The sequence below is a fragment of the Paroedura picta genome, chromosome 2, assembly GCF_049243985.1.
Source record: "Paroedura picta isolate Pp20150507F chromosome 2, Ppicta_v3.0, whole genome shotgun sequence".
Lineage (NCBI taxonomy): Eukaryota > Metazoa > Chordata > Lepidosauria > Squamata > Gekkonidae > Paroedura > Paroedura picta.
In genome coordinates, this window is record NC_135370.1 from 151,030,424 (window position 1) to 151,052,486 (window position 22,063).

General features: G+C 41.6%; 2 protein-coding genes across 2 annotated transcripts in view; one reads left to right on the forward strand and one right to left on the reverse strand.

Moving 5' to 3' along the window:
* SLIRP (SRA stem-loop interacting RNA binding protein) overlaps nucleotides 1-1,278 on the forward strand; it is a 7,669-nt gene extending 6,391 nt beyond the window's left edge. The window contains exon 4 of the mRNA XM_077323347.1: nucleotides 1,135-1,278. Coding sequence (XP_077179462.1) covers nucleotides 1,135-1,206 — 72 coding nt within the window. The 3' untranslated portion in view covers nucleotides 1,207-1,278. The remainder of the gene's footprint in view (nucleotides 1-1,134) is intronic.
* On the reverse strand, nucleotides 1,203-20,332 carry SNW1 (SNW domain containing 1). Its single transcript, XM_077323344.1, has 14 exons — nucleotides 20,183-20,332; nucleotides 17,222-17,375; nucleotides 14,926-15,087; nucleotides 11,195-11,290; nucleotides 11,007-11,113; nucleotides 10,300-10,404; nucleotides 10,139-10,208; nucleotides 9,029-9,094; nucleotides 7,300-7,416; nucleotides 6,889-7,030; nucleotides 6,430-6,526; nucleotides 3,837-3,954; nucleotides 3,097-3,263; nucleotides 1,203-1,888 (listed from the first exon to the last, which is right to left on the reverse strand). Exons 1-14 carry the CDS (start codon nucleotides 20,194-20,196, stop codon nucleotides 1,690-1,692), a joined length of 1,614 nt encoding a protein of 537 aa, XP_077179459.1. The 5' UTR covers nucleotides 20,197-20,332; the 3' UTR covers nucleotides 1,203-1,689.
* Between the last annotated feature and the right edge of the window lie 1,731 nt (nucleotides 20,333-22,063).

The following is a 22,063-nucleotide window of genomic DNA, read 5'->3' on the forward strand; positions in this document are numbered from 1 at the left end:
GAGGAGATGACTGAGAGGGGATTTGATAACTATCTTCAAGTATTTAAAAGGGTACCATATAGAGGATGGAGCAGAGTTGTTCTCTCTTGCCCCGGAGGGACGGACCAGAGCCAATGGGATGAAATTAATTTAAAAGAAATTCCTGACAGTTAGAGTGGTTTCTTAGTGGAACAGGCTTCCTTGGGAGTTGGTGGGTTCTCCATCTTTGGAAATTTTAAAACAGGCTAGATAGCCATCTGACGGAGAGGCTGATTTTGTGAAGGCTCAAGGGGTTGGCAGGTTACAGTAGATGAGCGATTGGGATGTGAGTGTCCTACATAGTGCAGGGGGTTGGACTAGATAACCCATGAGGTCTCTTCCAACTCTATTATTTTATGATTCTACTACTTTCACAGACTCAGAGGTGAACCTAATGTATCTATTCCAAAGATCTTTGACAGTGGGTGTAAATCTAATACAGACTGCTGGTTGATCTTGGGAGTGAAATTGAGCCCTGGCTAGAACCTTTCATTTCATCCTAATTTTTTGGTGAATTATTTTCATTCACACCATTTTCTATTTGTATCTTGAAATCTATAGTAATTCCCTTTCTGAACAGCTTTGTAGGTTGCTAAATCTGAACCTCATCTTAGTTTTCTATAAAGTTTTCAGAACAGTGTTCCATCTCAATTAGTTAACAAAACAAATAACAAAGATATTTCATATAGAACTTGAAATAAGCCTTAATGGAAGTAGGTTATTAGAGATGTGTGGCAACCAAGTGGTTTTCAAAGGCTACCAATTATTAAACTAAAAAAAATTATTAATAAGAGCTTGGCCACTGCTTTAATGACATCCAGCTGACCAAATTACACCTTGAACCACATAATCACTTATGTGTTGAAGGAAGCATTGGAGGCCCATACGTACTTCATATACTTGTGAGATAAGCTATTTAAATGCTCATTCATACAGGCTGTTTTGTGTATTCTAAACTATTACAGTAGAGGAATAGGAGGCTTAGATACACTGTTTTATTGCCTCATAGCTTTCACACCTTATGTAGATGATTGCTGAACCATGTCCACAATTATCCAGCAGCTTTATGGACTACAATTCTAATGGTTAAGCCGGTTTCCTTTGTGTATTTTTCAGCTTGAAATTAAACTTCAAAGAAGAAAAGATTTTTCACACGAACCATCAGACAGAAGTGCTGACAACCATTAAAGGAAAGGAGACTTTATTATACTGTCATGTAAAGAACCTAAAATAAACTTAAGGATATGTATTCATCTCAAATGAACTGTTTCTTTTCTTAGGTCAAAATGAACTATACAGTCACAGCAAATTACAACACCATTCCTCCTTGCCACATACATTAGAATAAGCTATGTACACAGGGAGTACATAATCTGATGGAATAAGCAGTTTTAACTAAGTAGAACTCATTATTTATGAGGGAATATATTCTCACCCTATGACAGCATCATAGAGCTTTACCAGTATATGGACAAAGGGAAATGGCATACCTGAAGTCCTGAATGTGTAATGGAGTGCTCCTATTTTCCCTTTGTGTAAGGGGTCACACATAGCTTTATGGTGCTTTGAATCCACAATATAGGAAAGCCAACTGTTAAAAACTATTCCCCTGCAGCCTGCATTAAATGCTATAATTCTGAATCCAGTTTCATTATCCAGAACAACAAATCCTTAGTCTTTCCTTCTCTTCTTGCCTTCATGCTCATGTTCTTTAGGACGGCTACTATCAGAAGGCCTTTTTGAGCCCCCATGCTGTTTGGCTTCCTCCAAAAATTTGTCCAGACCAAAAGGATCCTCCTCAAACTGAACTGGCCCTTCTCTACCTCTTTGTCTGCGGTCTGAGCCAGAGAACTCCTTGTCAGGAACAAACCTGTAACAGACAAGAAGCAAACAGCAGATATATCAGTCTTTCAAAAAATGACGGGGGGGCGGGGCTTAAGAACTATGCTTGATCAGACCATGACCCATCCAGTCCAGCACTGTGTTCCACAGCTATCTTGAAGTTCACAACATCATGCCTGTGCCCCTAGCAATTGATTTAAAGAGACAATAGATACCATCACAATTAGTAGCCTATGCTAGCTCAGTCCTCCAGTAAATTTGTCTAGTCTCCTTTAAAACTATCCAAACAGCCATGACACTACTATATACCTTCTGTGAAAAAAATGCTTTATTATAGATGACCACCAGTTCTAGTACTATGGGAAAGCCTCCCTCTCCATGCCACACATAATTTTATAAACTATCGTCTCCCATTCCTTGCCTTTTTCCCTAGGCTAAACTGTTCTAACTGATCCTCAGAGGGCATCTGCTCTTCTCTGCACACCTTTTCAAGTTCTACGGTATTTCTTAAATGTATGATGACCAGAATGGTACACAGTATTCCATGTGGTCTCACCACAGATTTATAGAAGGGCAGTACTAGTGGCTGCTTTATCTAGTCCTGTTCTAATTAAGATTGGCCTAGAATATGCCTTTTTCACAGCAGCCAAACCAGGGGATGACATTTTCATCAAGCTACTTCTGAGAGCCAGTTTGGTGTAGTGGTTAGGAGTGTGGACCTCTAATCTGGCATGCTGGGTTCGATTCTGCACTCCGCCACATGCAACCAGCTGGGTGACCTTGGGCTTGCCACGCCACTGATAAAACTGTTGTGACCGAGCAGTGATATCAGGGCTCTCTCAACCTCACCCACCTCACAGGGTGTCTGTTGTGGGGAGAGGAAAGGGAAGGCGACTGTAAGCCGCTTTGAGCGTCCTTTGGGTAGAAAAACGCGACATATAAGAACCAACTCTTCTTCTTCTTGATCTGTTGTTACCAGCTCAGGATTCCATCTGTGTGTCTATGAAGATGGGATTATTTGCCCCAATATGTATCACTTTATGTTTACCCATATTGAGTTTCGTGCCATTTTACAGCCTATTCTTCCAGTCTAAAGAGATCTTTTTGAAACTTTTCACAATCCATTTTTGTGTTAACCACCCTAAATAGTTTGACGTCATCTACAAATGTGGCAACCTCACTCCTCACCCCAAGTAATTTATCAACAAGCTGAAATGTTCACATGAATGTATGTACCTGTTAGTAGACTTTATTCGTGCCTCCAAATCATCACCATACATGTCCTTATCTACATTTTTACTGGGTCTGTAGATATTCTGAGCTGTGTCTTTACCACTTCTCCAAGGCTGATCATAGACATTGTAAATTTCATCTTCTCCTCCAGCAAAGCCACTGTCCATGCCCTGAAAAAACACCATAGTAGTTAGTAGTACTATACTGAAAATGTACTTTCACCCATTAGGTGCCAGTAGTTTGTAACCAGAATCTGAAAAGTTGATGTACGTGAGACCTCTAGCATACAACTTATGGGAATCACTGCACCAATGCTCTCTCATCCCTTCCAAAATCACACTGTCAGATGTTACAACGAAGTGACTTCCCTACACTACATATTATGCCTTCTATACTCTCCAAGATCAGTACTGTCTACTGACCGGTAACAGCTCCCCAGGGCCTTCCATGTCACCTATTACACCTGGTTCTTTAACTGGAGATGCTGTGGATTGAACCTCTTCTGCATGCAACGCAGAGACTTTGCCACTGAGCCATGGCACCTTCCTTGATTTTACAAGCTGCACTTCTACAATGGACCTTCAAAACAGCATATTTTATATTTGCAAGCTAAATATCCCAGATGCCATTTATTTTGATAATACGGGTGTCTCAACATTTTGGCAAAACATTAGACAGGACTTGGAACATACATTTAAGACTTCTTTGTAGCTCCCAAAAAAATAACAGAATGAGTTCCTTACCTTGCTCTGGTTGAAGAGCCTCTGATCATATTGGACCTCATTGGATGTCCGAGGATTAGGAACACCTAAGGCAATGACCTCACTAATATCTCTGTTTTCATTCCTTTGCAACTTTGATCTAAATTAAAATATCTGAGATGTAATACAGTAATACTGCATATTAAAATCTAAATGAGCATAACATGCTTATACTGTTTGCCTGATTATACCTAATCACAAAGATGTCAAGAATAGAGTGTTTTAGATGTATTTTAGAGAAGCAGCATATGATTTTAATTTTAACTGTGCAAATTGGTTTGGTCTGCTAGTGTCTGGAAACAAAGCATGAGATAAAAGGTCTGAAATTAGTACATTGAAAGTACTGAAACTTATGTTCTGTGGCATCTTCGGAACGGAACAGGAACCCAAGTTGATCTAGCAAATGCTGCCAAAACAGCAGTTTATACAAGATTCTACTATCTAGCAAGTATTTTTTTATTTTTCCTAATTTTGCAAAATAGCTGCTGTCTATTTCATGGGATTAAACTTGATGGCACAATTTTTATCTGAAAATGGAAGTAGGTCCTATTAATCTGTCCTAACAGTGGAGCCCCCCTGCTCAAAGAAGGCTCCATGGTTAGATTTTTTGGAAAATTTGAAACATTAAAAAAAAATAACCTGCTTTAAAATGAAATCTGAATTAAAATATTAATCATTTTAAAACCTGACATCTGAAAATAGTTTCTTAAATTTGACTTAATAGACAGACCTATAGGGGAATTTCTGACTTAATCAGGTACTATGAATAAAATGGTTTTTGTACAGTATTCATTTCTGTGGCAAAACTGAATAAAACTGCATGGATGCCACTTTCCATTTCAAAAGAAAAATATAGGGATCAAGTGAGCCACTGAAGAAGCTGAGATGGGTGCCCGAGTGCTATATTGGAGAAGTTCTATCCAGCACTTATCAGCTGTTGCTTCTGGACAGTTCAGTTACACTTCCTCTGGCCCACAGGAAGCTGACTTTTCCTCTTTTTCCTCTGATGGCTGCGGAAAGTGCCATCAAGTCACAGCAACATGCAGCAATCCTCTAAAGCAGTGGTTCTCAACCTTCCTAATGCCACGACCCTTTAATACAGTTCCTCATGTTGTGGTGACCCCCAACCATAAAATTATGCAAGGCTCCTTTAACAGAAATTAAACCGAAACTGATAAATGGTATGAAGATCCATTGTTCATGATTGTATATAAGTTGTTTTTTTTCCAGGGTTTCTCAGTTCAGTTCTGCCTCTTGACTCACCATGCCGATCTCACTCTTTTCCGCTGCACCAGGCAGGTGAACGCTCTATCTCGATCTACCCTGAAAGGCTGTTGTGTGGATGGCACCCCCCCTTGCTAAGCTGCTGGCCCTGCCGCAACCCCTGTGAAAGGGTCATTCAACCCCCAAAGGGGTCCGGACCCCCAGGTTGAGAACCACTGCTCTAAAGTTTTCAAGACCAGAGGTGGTTTGCCACTATCAGTCTCGGTGTAGCAACCCTAGTTTTCTTGCAATTCCAAGGACTACCCCAGGGCTGACATTATTGGCTTCCAAGATCTGATGAAGCTCGGCTAGCCGGTCCTCCACTTCCATTTTATCAACAGAATGCTCTTAAAACTCTCTTCAACTTCAAAAGCAGCTTGCAATGGCCTTTATATCTTCAAGTTCATGGAACCAATTCTTTGGATCCTGGCCTTAGACTTAAAGTTAGCGTTCTTGCCTTTTAGCCCCATTGCCTTCAAACAAATTATTCTTTTATTTAAAAGAGTTGGGTTGCATGATAGAAAGTTGTGCATGTTGTTTCAGGGAGTATAAAGCTTTATTGTGTAGTGATTGTAATAGCAATCAGCTAGGAAGCATGCTTAGTCTGAAAAAATGTATGTATTGCAAATGGGAAACTTGACTGAAACCAGTCATTTAAATAAGACCCCTCCCCCCTTTCAATTGCTTGAGATTCTACATGGAAAGACAAAAGAATGTGTTTCTCAGAATTTGGAGATGGCAAAGTTGTCCGGCTGTCATCAAGGGTCACTGAGTGTGAGTCTGGGGAAAAGCTTAGACAACAAGGGAGGAGGAGCAGTTGTGTCCAAGTGACAGCCTTCCACTTACATACAGATATATGCAGTATTCTGCTTTCAAGATTCACACTCCCCTTTCAGTCAAGGTTCAAGGGTGCAATCATGTTAACTCTGCAATAGCAATGATTTTGGCATGCTGTTGCCCCCATCAGCTACCGTATGGTAACTGTTGCCTTCAAAATCACACAACGCCTTCCTATGAGTGGGGGAACTGCAAGAGGTAATGTTTACAGAGTCTTGTCACCATGCCTAAAGGCCACGACAGGAGCGGATATATTTTCCAAGGCACACTTCTCTTGACACAGTAGCATGCCACAACATATTTTTGAGGAAGTTGCTGGCTTATAGGAATATACTTTTTTGGCATACTAATGGAATGCTTTAAACCAATAATAGGGACATTTGTTGGGTTAGCTCCAGACCTATACTAGTTCAGAATACCCTAAACTTCCGTTTTCTATGGAATTACCAGTTGTAAACAACTTTCCCCAGCTTACCTCTTGTCAGGGGCTGCTCTGGAAAGATTCCGGTCATGTTGTCTATCTTTCCGCCTGTCATGTCGGATTTCATCACGTTCTCTAGCTTCTCCATCCTCTGTAAAGGTACGTTTTTAGATTCAAAATTATGCACAGCTAACACTAAATGGGTTATTTAGCAATCAATACTAGTTCAGAAGTCTCCAGTGGCTTTTCCTGGCCTAGTTCTATAAGCTAAGAAGTTCATTTACTTGCCACTAAAAATGTTACTTAAGGCCACAAGTGTAGACACCCTTAGGAATAAGCACGACTGAAATATGGAATTTACTTCCAAATAAACACAAATTCACTCTTTGAACGAGGAGCATTCTGCATGCAAAAACTTCAAATTTTTCAGAGAGAGAGACAGACACTAAAGCAGACTTCAGTAACTTCAGACTCTGCCTCTATACCCAAAAAGAAATATAAAATGGCTAGTACCTTTCTCTACATGGGTTTTGATTCCAGCTCTTCGTTCCCTGGCTTTCTGGGCCATTTCACGGAGTTTCTCTTCATGTTTCTCTTTTTCTTTCTGGGCCATTTTCCTTTCCACCTGGGCTCTCATCTCTACAGCTTCACGAGCCTGCACATAATTCAAAACAAAGCAAGGCCATAAGGATCAGCAGCAGTAGTTGTGGAGCCTCCCACTAAGAACGGCAATGTAAAACCATGCATACTGCTCAGAGATCCCAAGCAGCAAGAGATGCCTTTTGGTGCTGAGTCCATGCCACTTTACTATCACAGAGTTTTCTATTCCAAGCCACTGCCTAAAATTTACAAAGCTGCTGTTCTTATATCTTCTACAGAAATAAATCATCCAGAAAGTTCCACACTGAAGAACAATAATCTGACCTTTCTGTCAGCAATGTAGAGCGCCTCAGCCAACTTGGCAAAGTTTTCATTAATGTGAACAGTCTGCAGTCCTCTGCCGTCCGCAGCCAGACGTTTGTCTAATGGAATGGTGTAACCCTGGAGTGAAAAACAGATAAGACACTTAATCACCAAAAAGGGACAGGGTGCGCTAAGAAAGATTCCCCAAACTGCCACCCATCATTACCTGTGAACCTGCTCTTATGCAAAGGAAAGCTAAGGAATCTATGGCCTTTCAGCTCAGAGAAAATATGACTATCAGTGACAGAGGATTATAAAATAATGGAAGCTGTGGTTGATGCCTTGATTGCCATGGAAATGGCCTTGTGCACCTTTCTTCAGAGCAAAGTCTGCTCTCTTGTCCAAGTTATCTCAAACAGAGCCCTGACCATCTTTGGATGAAAGTCAGAATAATTGCACTGTTGGTTTACTACAGGTTTGTCCTATTTAAGTTGATTTAAAAAAAAAAGAAAGATCCTCTTGGCTGCATTGGATCTAGGAAATAACTCCTTATTCCCTCTAGGTGTGGCTTTCTGATCAGAACCTGAAACTGGAGTTCTAAGGCTTACAGTGTTTTAGCCAGTAGGTATTGGTAATCATCAGCTTCAAAAAATTGAACGGACTGTTCTGGTACATTAGCTTTTCCTTCCTCCTCATCTGACAAACATCACCTGCACTAGAACCGCTCTCTTTATTAAGGCAAGAACAGAACTGAGAAGGCGAGTGACTCCATGGTACAAACTGGAAGAGGGAAAAAATGGTTCCTCAAGACTAATGAAGCTGGTGAGCAGTACATTCAGGAATGGCAAAAAGTACTTCTTCACTCAACCAGTAATTAACTGGATCCTGAACTTGATGGGCAATTATTTCTTTCCTTACATTTTAATTTTACAAAATGTATATTCTGCCTTCATAAGGGTCACTAGGGTGGCTAAGAAATTAGGACATACACAGTAAAATCACATTTTAAAACTATTAACCCACCCAACCCATTATTAAAATAATTAAAGCTAGAGCTAAAATACATACATCACAAAAACTATTAAAAACCCACAGTGACTTGCATCTTCCTTCTCTCTCCTATATTATCCCATAATTCAGGACTGCTACTATTTTTATTGACAGTGGGATGGATCGAGTGGCATGCTGGAGCATGACTTCCTCCTCCCATGGCAGTCCAAAGCAGTCACCCAAATCCTGCTCCTGGTTTTGGCCAGCCATCTGAGGCTGCTACAGGAGAGGGAAACAGCAACAGTTGCACTTTGGGCAGAAGTCCTTCCACCCGTGTGCCAGCTACATCCACTCCAACTTATGCTTGACCCAACGGTATTGTACATGTTTCATGGCTAAGCAGAGACTTAAACCAAGTTTACCCTGGTTTAAGTCAGTATTTAAAGCGATTTCTTTTTGCTTAAGATTCAGGAGCACAAGATAATAGGTTTCACACCCCACTATGGAAATATTATAACATTTGATCCCTGAAAAGTTGCTATCTACTGTTTGGTATATTCATTCTCCTGTCACACTGGCAATCCTAATACATAGAGAACACAACAGTTAAGTTATGTTATTGCCATCCCCCCATCCCGTTTCTGAAAGCATCTGGTTTGCTCAGCTGTAGAGATTTTAAAATAACTTTTTCAAATTGCATTTTTGAGGAAATTCTCAGCAGGATGCAACATTTGAGAGGACGTTCTGCCAAGCTAATTACCTTTGCATTTTTCCAGTTTGAAATACAAGGAGGAATCTTCCATTCTTGTTGCTCCTTCACGGTCATCTGAACAAAGGAATGATCAAAGACTTTAGATTTTTACCATATGCAGAGAGGGATCCCTCCCCCCCAATTTTGAAAGACAATGGCACGGTTATCATGAAAATTAAAATATACCAAGCATCAGTGAAACACACGGCAACTGTCACATATATTTATGATATAGCTCCTATAAAGCTAAAACTAGAAAAGGAATTAGGACAGGAAGGCCTGGAGGATCATTGTCCATGGGGTCGCGATGGGTCGGACACGACTTCGCACATAACAACAACAAGAAAAGGAATTATCCAAAGCAGTTGTGAATAAGTGCTGAATTGGTAAACCATGGATATCGTGCTTTTCTCAGAAACTTTTAGGTGAGAAATTAGACATTTCCCCCAGCAAACTCCTGGTTCTCAATCAGGAGGCCCCTCAGCAATTAAAGGCAACTAAACCACAAAGGCATTCCAGCAAGCTACTTCAGAAAGTAACGTCCCCAAAGACATTCTATGCTTCGATAAACCACACCATATTCCCAAAAGCCTTTAACAGGAACAAGCAATGCACCTATAGGAAAATAGTTCCAGATTCCTCAGCAAGCAAGCCAAACCACAAATTACAGGAAGGAATAAAAACCCACTCTGCAATATCACTAGCCTTTCTGCAGACAAATTTCTATTTGAGGAACATGAATGTCTTGACTCCTCTGTTCCACTGCAGTCCAAAAGGCATAAGGGCATTTTGGGCTGCAGCAAGGAGGCAAAAATGTTGTGGCTCATAGGCAGGAATCCTATGGAAATGCTCCACTGAATCCCACTCATCAATCAGATCCTGAGCATGAAAAAAGATCAACCAAGGGTTCCGCAAAACAAATGTTTGACTGGGAGTCCAAGTCCATTCCTTCTACATCTTGCCTCTTGCCTGAAGCTTTGACACCCATGGTTTCTTAGAGATAGGGGAAGATGTCAATATCTCCTGAAACAGCACACCCATCAATACACTACCTGGGTGGATAGTTACCAGGTCTCAACAAACAAACAAAACCCCATAACACAGTAGTAAAACCTGTACCTTTCTGCTGGGAGAGTGCATTACAGGCGCTGGAGGAGATGGTGGCCCACGAGGGATTTTCTTGTTAATTCTAATGCAAAAAAAAGTAAATAATAATCAATGTTTAAAATTCCTTTCCCCAGCCCTCTATAACGTAAGCACTATAAACGTCAGGTACTCACTTGAATCTTGGTGGTTCCATGGGATCCTTCTGCATTTCCACCATTCTAATAACTCTCTGCTTTGCGCCAGAGTTGAAGGCCACGCCCTGTTGTGATGGTGTGTACCTGACAAAAGTAACCAAGAAACCCAGCTGTCAGCACAGAAACTTGCACCTATGGAACTCTCTTTTTTCCACTTAATTATTTGGCCTGCTAAGACCACCCCCTAATGCCAAACATGAAATTGAAAAGATGCAGAAATTAATATGCAAAACTCATTGAAGAGAAAGTTTTAATTGTGCATACTTTGAATGTTTCAGTTACAGAACAGAAACTGATGTCCTAATTCCTTCCAAGCAGGGCAGTAAAAATCTTTCCAGCTGGACGCCCTACATTTCAGACCTGTAGCTTGGAAAGTAAGTCACAGACATTATGCTAGACACTATTCATGGATCAGAAAGACCGACCGTATAATTGTTGCCGGAAAGTTCATAACCAGAAAAAGGCCAAGAAGAAAATACCCATATCCACAGAGTTTTCTCCACGTAGCCAAGTACATCATGTTCTCTGTCTCAGGAATAATATCACATTTCATTAAACAGCAATACCTTAACAATGGTGGCTGCTGATGCCCTCGGACAACCATTATGTGTTTGCACTTGCAAAAAAAGGCTTGTATTAAAATGAGTACACAAAAGGCTTTCCACAATCCCCAAAGAACCCCTTACCGTATGTACTGAGCTGGAGCTAGTTTATCAGCTGCTCGGACTGGCATGGCTGCTGCAATTTTCTGGGAGACAGATTTTTCCAAGGCTGATCGAGTCTTTTCTGTGAGCTGCAATCAGAAATGTTACATTAAACGCTTGAACAAGACACAAGCGGCTCCAACAGTTATGTGCCTCACTGGCCACAGTACCTCTCTGACGGCTTCCTCATCAGGTCTTTGCAACTCAGGGTCATCGACGTTCATAACTTCCTTTGGAACAAGGTCTGTGTATTTGCTGTAAATGACCTGCAACATGGAACACAGCAGAGTGAAGAGCTAATATTATCAATCAAAAACACATACACAGCGTGCCTTGTTGAATTGTTTGAAAAAAACAACACAAACTTTGGAAGTTTGAGAAAAATAAAAAGCTGGTTAAGGCTATAGTGAGATGTCTGTTTGCTCATGACAGGCATGAACACTGTTTTATTTCTTATGCTCACACTCTACTTCCTTTCCTTTGCACCAACATCCTCCTTTTTTGAGAAATTCTTCAATGGAGCACCATTTTTTAAATGATGTCTGAACACAGGTGCCTGTGCACATTATTGTCCTCACACAACGGGATTTTAAAAATGGGATTAAATCATGAGGAGGAAACCAGTTTGCTCGGGTGGCTGCATAATATAGAAAACTGGAGTTTTATTGAAGACATTCCAAGCCAGAAGACTTCCAAGAACATTACGTGAGACTGAATACAGCAAACAAGTTGTGCTTGTGCCCATTACAAGCAGAAGTTTGTTGTGATGTTCAAATGCAGCCTTAGCTTGGACATGTTGAAAGAGGTAGAGGAGTAACAATCTCCCCTCTAGGATCTTTTTTAAAAGCCTTTACAAAATATTTTCTCTTTCAGAATTAACAGTGGCTTTAGTTTCTCTTTACTCCTTCAAAATGCTTTCAAGTTACTATATTAATAGTATTAGGCAATATTATTTATAGTATATTAGGCAGATACTGCTCAACACCATGGACAAATATTATTTATTTATTAGAAGGTATTATACTGCCCTTCTCAGTGATCACTGTCTTGGAGTGGTGAACAACACGACTCATATTACATTTATTGAAATAATCATATTAATCAATTAGATAAATTTTAAAACCTACATCAATTCCTAGGTGGAGTTCTTGGGTTCCCAGCACTGGTGAGTGATGTCTCTGCCTCAGAGCCCTTCCTGTTGCATTATTCCAGAGGGAGGCCAATTGAATATTGTCTACTAACCTCTGTCTGTAAGAGCTCTAATAGGCCCTGCAAAACTTGGTAAGTTCTGACAGGGCTCTACCCTCCTCTAGGAGCCCATTCCACCAGGAGGGTCCAAGGGCCCAGAAGGCCCTGGTCAAGGCTAGGTGTACTTCCTTGGGGCTAAGAAACGTTACAAAAGTTAAAATGGGCCCCAAGTTGGTATTTGATGAGCATAATGTTCTATGGGGTGTATATTTAGATACGTTAGTCCCAGACTGCAAATGGCCTTTAAAGGTCAAAACCAGCATCTTGAATAAGATTTGGAATTTCCCTGGAAGTCAAAGCTGCTGACGTAGGACCAGCTGGATGTGGACCCTCCAAAGAGTCCTGTTAAGGACTCGGGCTGCTGCATTTTGGACCACTTGTAGTTTCTGAATCAGAGTCTAGGGAAGATCCACGTTTTATAATCGTCTTCAATTCAAAGTTTGTCCAGTGGCACCTATAAACCAACCAAGTTTTATTCAAGGTACAAGCTTCATGTACAGACATACTTCTTCAAATACAAGGTTTGCATGCACACAAAAGCTTATACCACACAGCTTGGTATAGTGGTTAAGAGCGGTGGCTTCTAATCTGGTGAACCGGATTTGATTCCCCACTCCTTCACATGCAGTTCGGTGACCTTGGACTAGTCACAGTCCTGTTAGAGTTGTTCTCACAAAGCAGTCTCTACTCAGCTCTCTCAGATCTACCTACATCAGAGGGTGTTTGTTGTGCGGAGAGGAAGGGAAGGAGATTGGAAGCTGCTTTAAGATTCCTTCAGGTAGTGCAAAGCAGGGTATAAAAAAACAACTCTTCTTCAGATTTGTTCTGCTTCTTCAGACCAACACAGCTACCCACCTGAATGGTCTTCAACACAAATAATTCCCCAAACTATTTACAAAAGTTAAAATACAGCAAAACAACTAAGGTAAAAACATTATTCGAGGATTTTAATATTGCCCAGCAGGTATTGCACTCTAAACAGCAGTCTTCCATTCTGATGGCATCTGCATAACTATAAAGCAACAGACTTGTAGTTGAAATAATAATTTAGCACAAGACTCATATACCAATTCTCATCCAGGTATTTCAAAATTAACAGTCCTTTAAATGAGTATGAATAATACCAGATCTCACAAAGACAAGTGAAGGACATCTGAAGAGCAATATTCTGTCAGATAATTAACTATAAAATCCCCTCAGAACTTCAAAGCATGAAGAACCAAGTTCATCTGGAGTTCAAAACATTGCAGGTAGTAAGAGGATAAAATGAGGAAGTTCTGAATAAGATACGAGCTGGGATTCCTTATCCACTATTTATTAGAAAATCTGCAATAAACAGGTGCAATGTCATAGCTAGGGGTGGGCATAAAAGGAACCCCCTCCCCCAAACAACCCAGAGGTTCTGAAACAAACTGGCAGGGAAGCAAAGCCGAGGGCTGAAATGGCTTGCAGTGATTTTGGCTTCCTAGTAGACAGGAGCAAATACCCTGCTATGAGGCTTAAATGCCTCCCAGCCATTTTAGGGATTGATTTACCAAATGGAGAGAGGCAAAACAGATGCTTTAAATGGCTGAGACCCATTTAAAACCTCTGTTTTGCTTATCCCTCTCAAAATGGAGAGAAGTGAAATTGAGGTTTTATACCCCACTTTTCACTGTCTGGAGGAGTCTCAAAGTGTCTTACAATTTCCTTTCCTTCCTCTCCCCACAACAGACACCCTGTGAAGTAGGTAAGGCTGAGAGAGCTCTGACAGGACTGCTCTATGGGAACAGCTCTATCAGGGCTGTGATGAGCCCAAGGTCACCCAGCTGGCTGCACGTGGAGGAATGGGGAATCAAACTCAGCTCACTGGATTAGAAGCCGCCACTATTAACCATTACACGACACTGGCTCTCAATGAGCCTATCCATCAAAAATATTTGAGAGGGTCCATAGCTCAGTGGAAGAACCTCTGCTTGGCATGCAGAAGGTTCAATCCCTGGCATCTCCAGTTAAAAGAACCAGGCAGGAAGTGATGTGAAATTACTCCACCTGAGAGCTTAGAAAGCTGCTGCCAGTACCTTACCTTAATGAACCAATGGTATGATTCAGTCTAAAGCAGCTTCATTTATTTACTTGTTATATTTCTATTCCTCCCTCCCATGAGGCTTCATCTTAATATCTGTTCTAGGTACTACCATTTGCTGAAGCTAAACTGTCCTCAACAAAGAGCAGGGCTTTTTCTGTAGTAACTCCTGCTAATTGAAACTCTCTCCTGCATTAGAGATTTGGCAGGCACAAGATTTCGTCTATAAAGGAAATGAAAAGCTATTTTTTCAGAGAGTCTTCAACCATTTATTTGCTCATTTAGTTCTGGTGCTACTTGGCAAAGTGATCACTCGCCTCTGCAGCATGAAGAGTAAAGCTTATTCTATTACATTAGAATCCTACCCTTCATTTTGTTCCTCTCTAATATGCAGATACTATGAATGTGTTCTCATATTATATCTTGGAGAGTTCCTCTTCTACTCCTCTATTTTTAGACTTCAGAGTGATTCTTCTAGCATCCATGACCAACACAGCTACCCACCTGAAAGAACTTCCCAGTTTCCAATGGAAGCAGCTCTATTCCATTTAATGCATGTTTCAACTGAACATTGGTGTATTATATTACCTTGTCTTTTGACTGTCCCTGCCGAGCTATAGCATCGTATTTTATTTTTCCTTCTGCATCCACTTGAACAGCCAACGCGTTGGACATTTTCTTTTTTCGGCCCATATCCAGGGGATACTGAGCAACATGGATTTCTGGAAATGCACCTCCATCTCCAAAATCCTATACAAGAACAAAAGTAGAGGTCATTAGGGTTATGGGCAAGGGATGCACAAAGACAGTATTTATTAGTACCAGAATACACATTCAGCTGCACTCCAAAGAGCTATTTTAGGTATAGCTAGTGGGACCTCTAACTTTTAAATTTGAACAACAGCCTCCACCATCATAAGATATCACGAGCTGCTTCAGGTTTCCTCAAGGAAACAAAAGCTCAAAATCTTTGAGACAAACAATACTAGTTGTTCAAAGTTACCTGGATGCTATTTTATGATAGCTGTGGTCCTAAGCATTGTTGTACAATGTTGTATTCCTAATATTCCAATTTCAATGATTCAGTCGACATTTTGTACTCTATGATTACATTGTTGATTATATTGTCATTCAAGTTTTTATTCTTGGCCGTACTGCATTGTTCACTGGATGTCCTAAACAGTTTAGTAACAGTGTACAGGAAGGGGAAAAATCTGTCTTGAGTCTCAACCAGAAAGGCAGGCTATAATATAAACTAAATTAACCCCAGTTGCAATCAATACTGTTTACTTTGGGGTGTAAATATATGTAGCTATTCAACATCAAGTAGTTATATTGTCTATGTAGAAATTCTAGGTTCATGTTTCAAAGATGTTTAACAAACAGTTACTTAAAATGAGGCTGTATCCAATGTTTTATTTTCTGAAAACGGCATCGAGCATTCTTTTAAAAAGTTGAACTATAAATGACTTAAAATAAACAAAACATAGCTTAAGATATGTCTAAACATAATCAGTGTTTGAAGCAATGCATAAATTCAATTTTCCTATAAGTTTTGAGAACTGAATTACACTTAGGAAAAGAGAAAGAATATGTACTGTACTGCAGCACTACTATACTGTACTACTACAGTACCACTATAAGGTTTCTAGGCACTGGTACATATCCAGAGAAGCAAGTGCGAAACACTTCCATGTACGTACGAAAGGCATGCAGTTACATCAACTGGTACAAGTGAACCAACCATTCATATTAACCTTCTAAATGCTTGAAAGTCCCCTTGTTTTGCACTCCCAAACAGCAGATCTAACACCTCTGGTGTTTTGCCACAGAAGCCATGGCCTAAATTTAATTGATGGGTTATGAAGAGGTCAAGCCTGCTCTGTCCACTGGTGCAGCAACAGGTGTAGCACTTTTTCTCCCCAAACAATTTCCTAGTTGAATAGCTAGCATCAATATGACAGAGCTAAGTTCCAGCTATAAGCTTTGGCTCAGGCAGTTTATAAATGTTAATGCTTTTGCCCACATGAAGCCATTTCCATTCAAGATTCTTTATTTAATGAAAGAGCAATCCTGCTAGACCAGGCTAAGAGGAAATTTAGTTCAATAACTTTTTTCTCACACTGTCCAATCAGATGGCTCCAGGAAGGCCACAAATAAGGGGATAAATATGATTTCTCCCCCCCAATTTTTTCCAGTTCTATTGCTACAGTTGTTATGAATAATGCCACCAGTACACTACAATATTTGTTTATAGCAGCCTTCCTCAATTTGTTTTTACTGTTGAGAACCCCCTGAAACATTTGTCAGGCTTCAGGAAACCCCAGAAGTGGCATGATTATGCAGAATATAATTGGGAAGCATAAGTGTACACATGCCCACCTGAGGCTCTTCCCCTTCCCACTCCCTCCCTCCCTCCCTCCGTCGCTGGCCATTTTGGGAGGGGGGAGGGAATTTGACGATATATGGTCATATCACATTTTTTAAAAATTATATAAAAATGTAATTAACCCTCACCCATTTAGGAAACCCTTCCAGGGCTGTCATGAAAGCGTGGTTGAGAAAGCTTGATCTATAGGGATTGCACCAGACAATTTTAGATGGGTAGCCATGTTGGTCTGAAGCAGCAGAACACAGTTTGTGTCCCATGGCACCTTTTAAGACAAACCAAATTTTATTCAAGGTATAAGCATTTGTGCACATGCACACGAAAGCTTATACCTTGAATAAATCTTTGTTGGTCTTAAGAGTGTCACAGGACACAAACTGGGTTCTGCTGCACCAGACCAAGTTACTGGAATAAGCAGATGATAGAAGTCCCAAAAGACATGGTTTCAATTTCCAAACAAGTCTATTACTCATGACTAGCATGTATGTAGTTTACCTCCAACATTCGTGGTATCCATCCTTTCCGATAACCATAAGGCGGTGGCTCCCTTCGTGACGATACCAGTGCAGTCTGTCTCACCCTTTGGGATCTTGCCCTTTCTTCCAATTCTAGCTGGTCCTGAGAGAGCTGAGTTGGTGCTGGTAGAAAACTAAAGACGCATACGAGAAGAGAAAATTAAGATTTGTACCACAATCTATACAACATTAGAACAAAATTTCAGTCCAGTGGCAACTTTAAAACCAAGTGAAGCTTTCATGTGTACCCACACGTTGTATCTTCAGATACAACTACACAACATTAGACAAAGCTTCACTTTGCAAAATGCAAAGCTAATTATACAATATTCCCATTCTAGATTTCACAAAGCAACTACTGTTGTCAATTACGTAATAGAAACTTTATCAGCAATGACCTGGAACGTTGAGCCAATCCACAACATAGCCCTCATTTCTTCAACATATACAGAACTGGGTCACAGCGGTTTATAAAATTCCTGTAGCATTTTTTTTCTTTCTTCATCAAATACATGATGAAGCAAAGATTTCAGATACAACTAGTTTATTCTTAGAAAAAAGAATATACGGTAATAAACTCCTTCTGAAGAAAGACATTTTATTTATTTATCAAAATTATATCCCAGCTCCTCTCCCCTGAATGGTACTCAGGGCAGCATATAAAATACATTGTATCAAAAGTTACACTAAAACTTTTAAAATATAAAATGATTAAAAATCTATCCACTATCAAGCAGGATAGGATAAATGAATGGTAAGGACACGGTTGAAGCATACCCACTGCCTGGTGGGTAACAAGGCCACTCAAAAAAGAGTAGCCTTGCCTGACCTTCAAAACCCACAAGGTAGAAGAAGAGTTGGTTCTTATAGGCCACTTTTCTCTACCTGAAGGAGTCTCAAAGCAGCTTACATTCACCTTCCCTTTCCTCTCCCCACAACAGACACCCTCTGAGGTGGGTGATGCTGAGAGAGCCCTGATATTACTGCTCGGTCAGAACAGTTTTATCAGTGCTGTGGCGAGCCCAACGTCACCCAGCTGGTTGCATGTGTGGGAGTGCGGAATCAAACCCCGCTCGCCAGATTAGAAGCTCGCCAGATTAGAAGTCCGCACTCTTAACCACTACACCAAGCTGGTACACACCTCTTCAGGCAGGATGCAGACCACTACTGAGAAAGCCCTTGTCCTTGTTAAACATAAGGCAGAGATTTCATGGACCAGGGACCTTCAATAAATGCTGAGATGCAATATGGGTAATGCCATATGTGACATAAATGTATTTGTTTGAAGCATTTCTATACCACCTTTCCATGCAAACAGTTTCAAAGGCAGCAAATATTAAAACATTTAAGATACTAAAAGAGCCTTAAACATAGGTATATATTTAATATTAACAATTCAATAAAAACATTAAACATACAACAAAACCAGAGAGAAGGGCCAGTAACAGTTATTGGGAGTACACCAAACAAAACACTGGGAGAAGACAAGCGTAAAGTGAAGACAAACTTTCTGGAGGAAGTTACAAAGTTTTGGCACCATGAATAAAATGGTGCTTCCTTGGACTGCTACCTCTCTAGCCTCAGCTGATGGAGTACCCGAAGCAGGGACACCAAAAGTGACCTGAGGGCTCAGACAGATTCAGATGGCTGAAGGCAGGTCTTCAGGTATGTTTACCCCCAACCCATATAGGATCTTAAAGATCACTACCAACAACTTGAATTGAGCCCAGAGAACCAGCATGGAATGGAACAATATGATCCCTACCATGATCCCTATCCCTCCAGTCAGCATTCTGCACCAACTGTAGTTTCCAGGAAGACTTCAAGGGCAGTCCCATGTAGAGTACATTGTGGCGATCTAATTTAGTTATTAGGACATAGACCACAGTGGCAAGATCTTTCCCTCCCAGGGAGGACCAAAGGTGATGAAAGACATTGCAGGCACCGCTGTCATCTACCCAGCAGGAAAGTATTATGTCTCCTTTTGTTGTCATTCTGACCTCTTTTCCCCATTTGGCATGTTCTCAGCGATCCTTCCTCCCCTATGTTTTAATTGCTGTTTTAATGTTTCTTGTGAGTGTCAGCTTTCCGTTTGTTTCAATGACGTGTTTTTGTTCGGTTTTAAGGATTTTTAAAATGTGTTTTCATTATACATGTTTTTAACCTGTTAGTCGCCTTGCCGACCCAGACAAGGGCAGGAAAAGCGGAGTAAAAGTCTTGTAGGCTCCCCCGAAAAAACCACTTTGTCGGGAAAAAACGCGGATTGAAAGGAAAATTCTCTCTCTGGAGGCCCGCTCGCATGTGAGAATCAGCTCTCCACGCTGCAATCACCAAGAACAGCCCTTTCTTACGTGCAACTGTATCCCCTTCTGCAACACGTATATCCTGTGAAGCGTCTACATCAGGAGTAGTCAAACTACGGCCCTCCAGATGTCCATAGACTACAATTCCCAGAAGCCCCTGCCAGCATTCGCTGGCAGGGGCTTCTGGGAATTGTAGTCCATGGACATCTGGAGGGCCGCAGTTTGACTACTCCTGGTCTACATAGCCTGGGGCCCTGTTCACACGGGCAGCCCGATAGCTCCAACTTGACCCACCCCTAGACCAGAATGCCCTCCGCCTGGCGACAACGAGCAGCCCAAACCCGCCCCCCTGACCCCGGACTGCCGTCCCTCCACCGACGCCAGGCCCCAAACAGCCCCTAACCGACACCCGCTGCTTCGGCGAGGGAGAGAGAAGAAGCGGGACCGACTTCTGGGGGAAATGCCCGGATTCCCCCTAGGCCTCCTGGCGCCCTTTCTCCGCCACCGAAACCGCCTCTCAGCTGACCACGACAGATAAGCACACCGAGCAGGGCTTAAAAAGAGGGCGAACCCGACGGAAGAGGCGACCACCTGCCTCCGCTCCCCAGTGGATTCCCACTCCAGGCCCCGAAACCGACCTGGTCAGCGCCATCTTGCTTGCTTTTCTTCTTCCTCTCCACAGGGCCCCGCGGCGAGGAATCGGAGCCTGAACTGCGCAAGCCCAGTGGCTCAAGGGGTTATGGGAGTTGTAGTCCCTGCTCGTCACGCCTGGAACAAGCGCGCCACAAGGACGGGTGGGCCTCAGAAGGGTACCGCCGTCTCTTCCCAACGAGGGGTGGGGACTGAAAAGGAGACACGGAGGTTTTGCAGCGCTCTGGTTTCTGGTAGCATCTCAAGAACTCCGGAGCGAGCTTAAGTGAAAATAAAAAAAAATGTTTAGTTATTTTAGAATGCACGTATTATCGTTTGACTTGACTTTTTGGGGAGAGGAAGGCCTATGGCTCCATGGTAGAACATCTGCTAGGCATGCAGAAGGTCGTGTTGGAACATGCAAGATCTGCAGCGTGCATGATTGAACGGAACATAAGGAATAGCCTACAGGGGGCATCGGAGGAGAGATGTATTTAGAATAGTTAATTAGGAATTTCTTGACGGCTGATTTGGAGACTTCCTGCTCCTTTGAGCATACTTCCTCCCAGCTTGGCTCCACAACAGATAGAATGAACAGAAGTACAGTTAGTTAGGCCTCTCTGTCTATATATATACAAAGCTGTTTTTCTTCTAAATAAAACTTTTATTCATTTGAATGCCCTGGTTGCTTTACGCTCTTTACATATTGAAACTCTGCTTACCAGATCCTAGGTTCAGCCCCCAGTATCTCCAGCTGAAATGACTTAGCAATAGGTGGCATTAAAGATCTCTGCCTCTGGAGGGATGCTGCCAGCCTAAGTGAACAGACTGTGATGGGCCAACAGTCTGATTCAGTAAAAGGCTGCTGTGTGTGTGTTCAGAGGGTTGTGTGTGTGTTTTGTATTAGCCAGTTGGTGTAGGTAGAGAGTAGCAGATTACAGTCTGGAAGACCCAGGTTTGAATTGTATTGTGTAAGATGGATGGGTGATCTTGGACCAGACACACTTTCCCTCAGCCTAGCATACCACACAAGGTGGTTTGTATTATTATGATAAAATGGAAAAGGGGGAAATAATGTTGCAAGCTGTGTCCACATCAAGGAGAAAAGTGGGATTTAAAAAATTACTTCTCATTTCAGCTGAGAGAATTGTTTCTGTTGTTTTCATAGCCCAATATTTTGGAAGCAACAAGAATGACATTGGTTACCACAGAGGCATTTGGGAATCGTGACTACAACTTTTTAATTGTTGTGGATTCTTGAGCAAATTGGAATAATCATTCTTCAGAGCACACTATCAATGCTCCCTTATTTTTTTCTCCCTACTGAGTGGAGCAGTTCACATCCTGAGCAGAATATAACTGCTGTAATCTTAAAATGGGCAATACATACCCAGCACAGCTACAGACTGCTGCTGAGCAGGGCTTCCTCTGTTAATGAGTAGCTGCTAATGCGCCCAGCTTAGAGGGAAAACTGGCTCTCACTGTAGCAGTTCATTGGTTGTTTGCAGTTCATGGAGTGTTACATGCAACAGAGGTACGCACTAAGAAACAGACATGGGGGAGGGGAGGAGTGAACATGACATTGGGGCAAGCTTCTCCAGCAGCGGACTTTTTAACTATACAGAACAATTCCTGCAAGAGATGTGGGCATGTCCATAGGCTCCGCAGTGCTCAGCTTTTGAAGAAACTTCTGTTAAATGTGCAGGAAAGAATCATTTTGACAAAATGTACCAAGCACAGTACATGCCTTTTCATCTTGCTAGAGAGGTGAATGTTTTATTCATTGAAACAATGACTGTACACCAGGAAGTGAAGCATAGGAGGAAGCCCCGATGCTTGGTATAGTACTGTTGCTGTTCTTCTGAAGGTAGATATACTGGAGCTGAGGA

Excerpts from the sequence above, each read along its gene's own strand:
- SNW1 (XM_077323344.1), bottom strand. Across the intron at positions 15,088-17,221 it reads GGATACCACGAATGTTGGAG|GATTTTGGAGATGGAGGTGC; the intron begins GTAAACTACATA and ends GTTCTTGTATAG. Across the intron at positions 7,031-7,299 it reads TCTACATTGCTGACAGAAAG|GCTCGTGAAGCTGTAGAGAT; the intron begins GTCAGATTATTG and ends AATTATGTGCAG.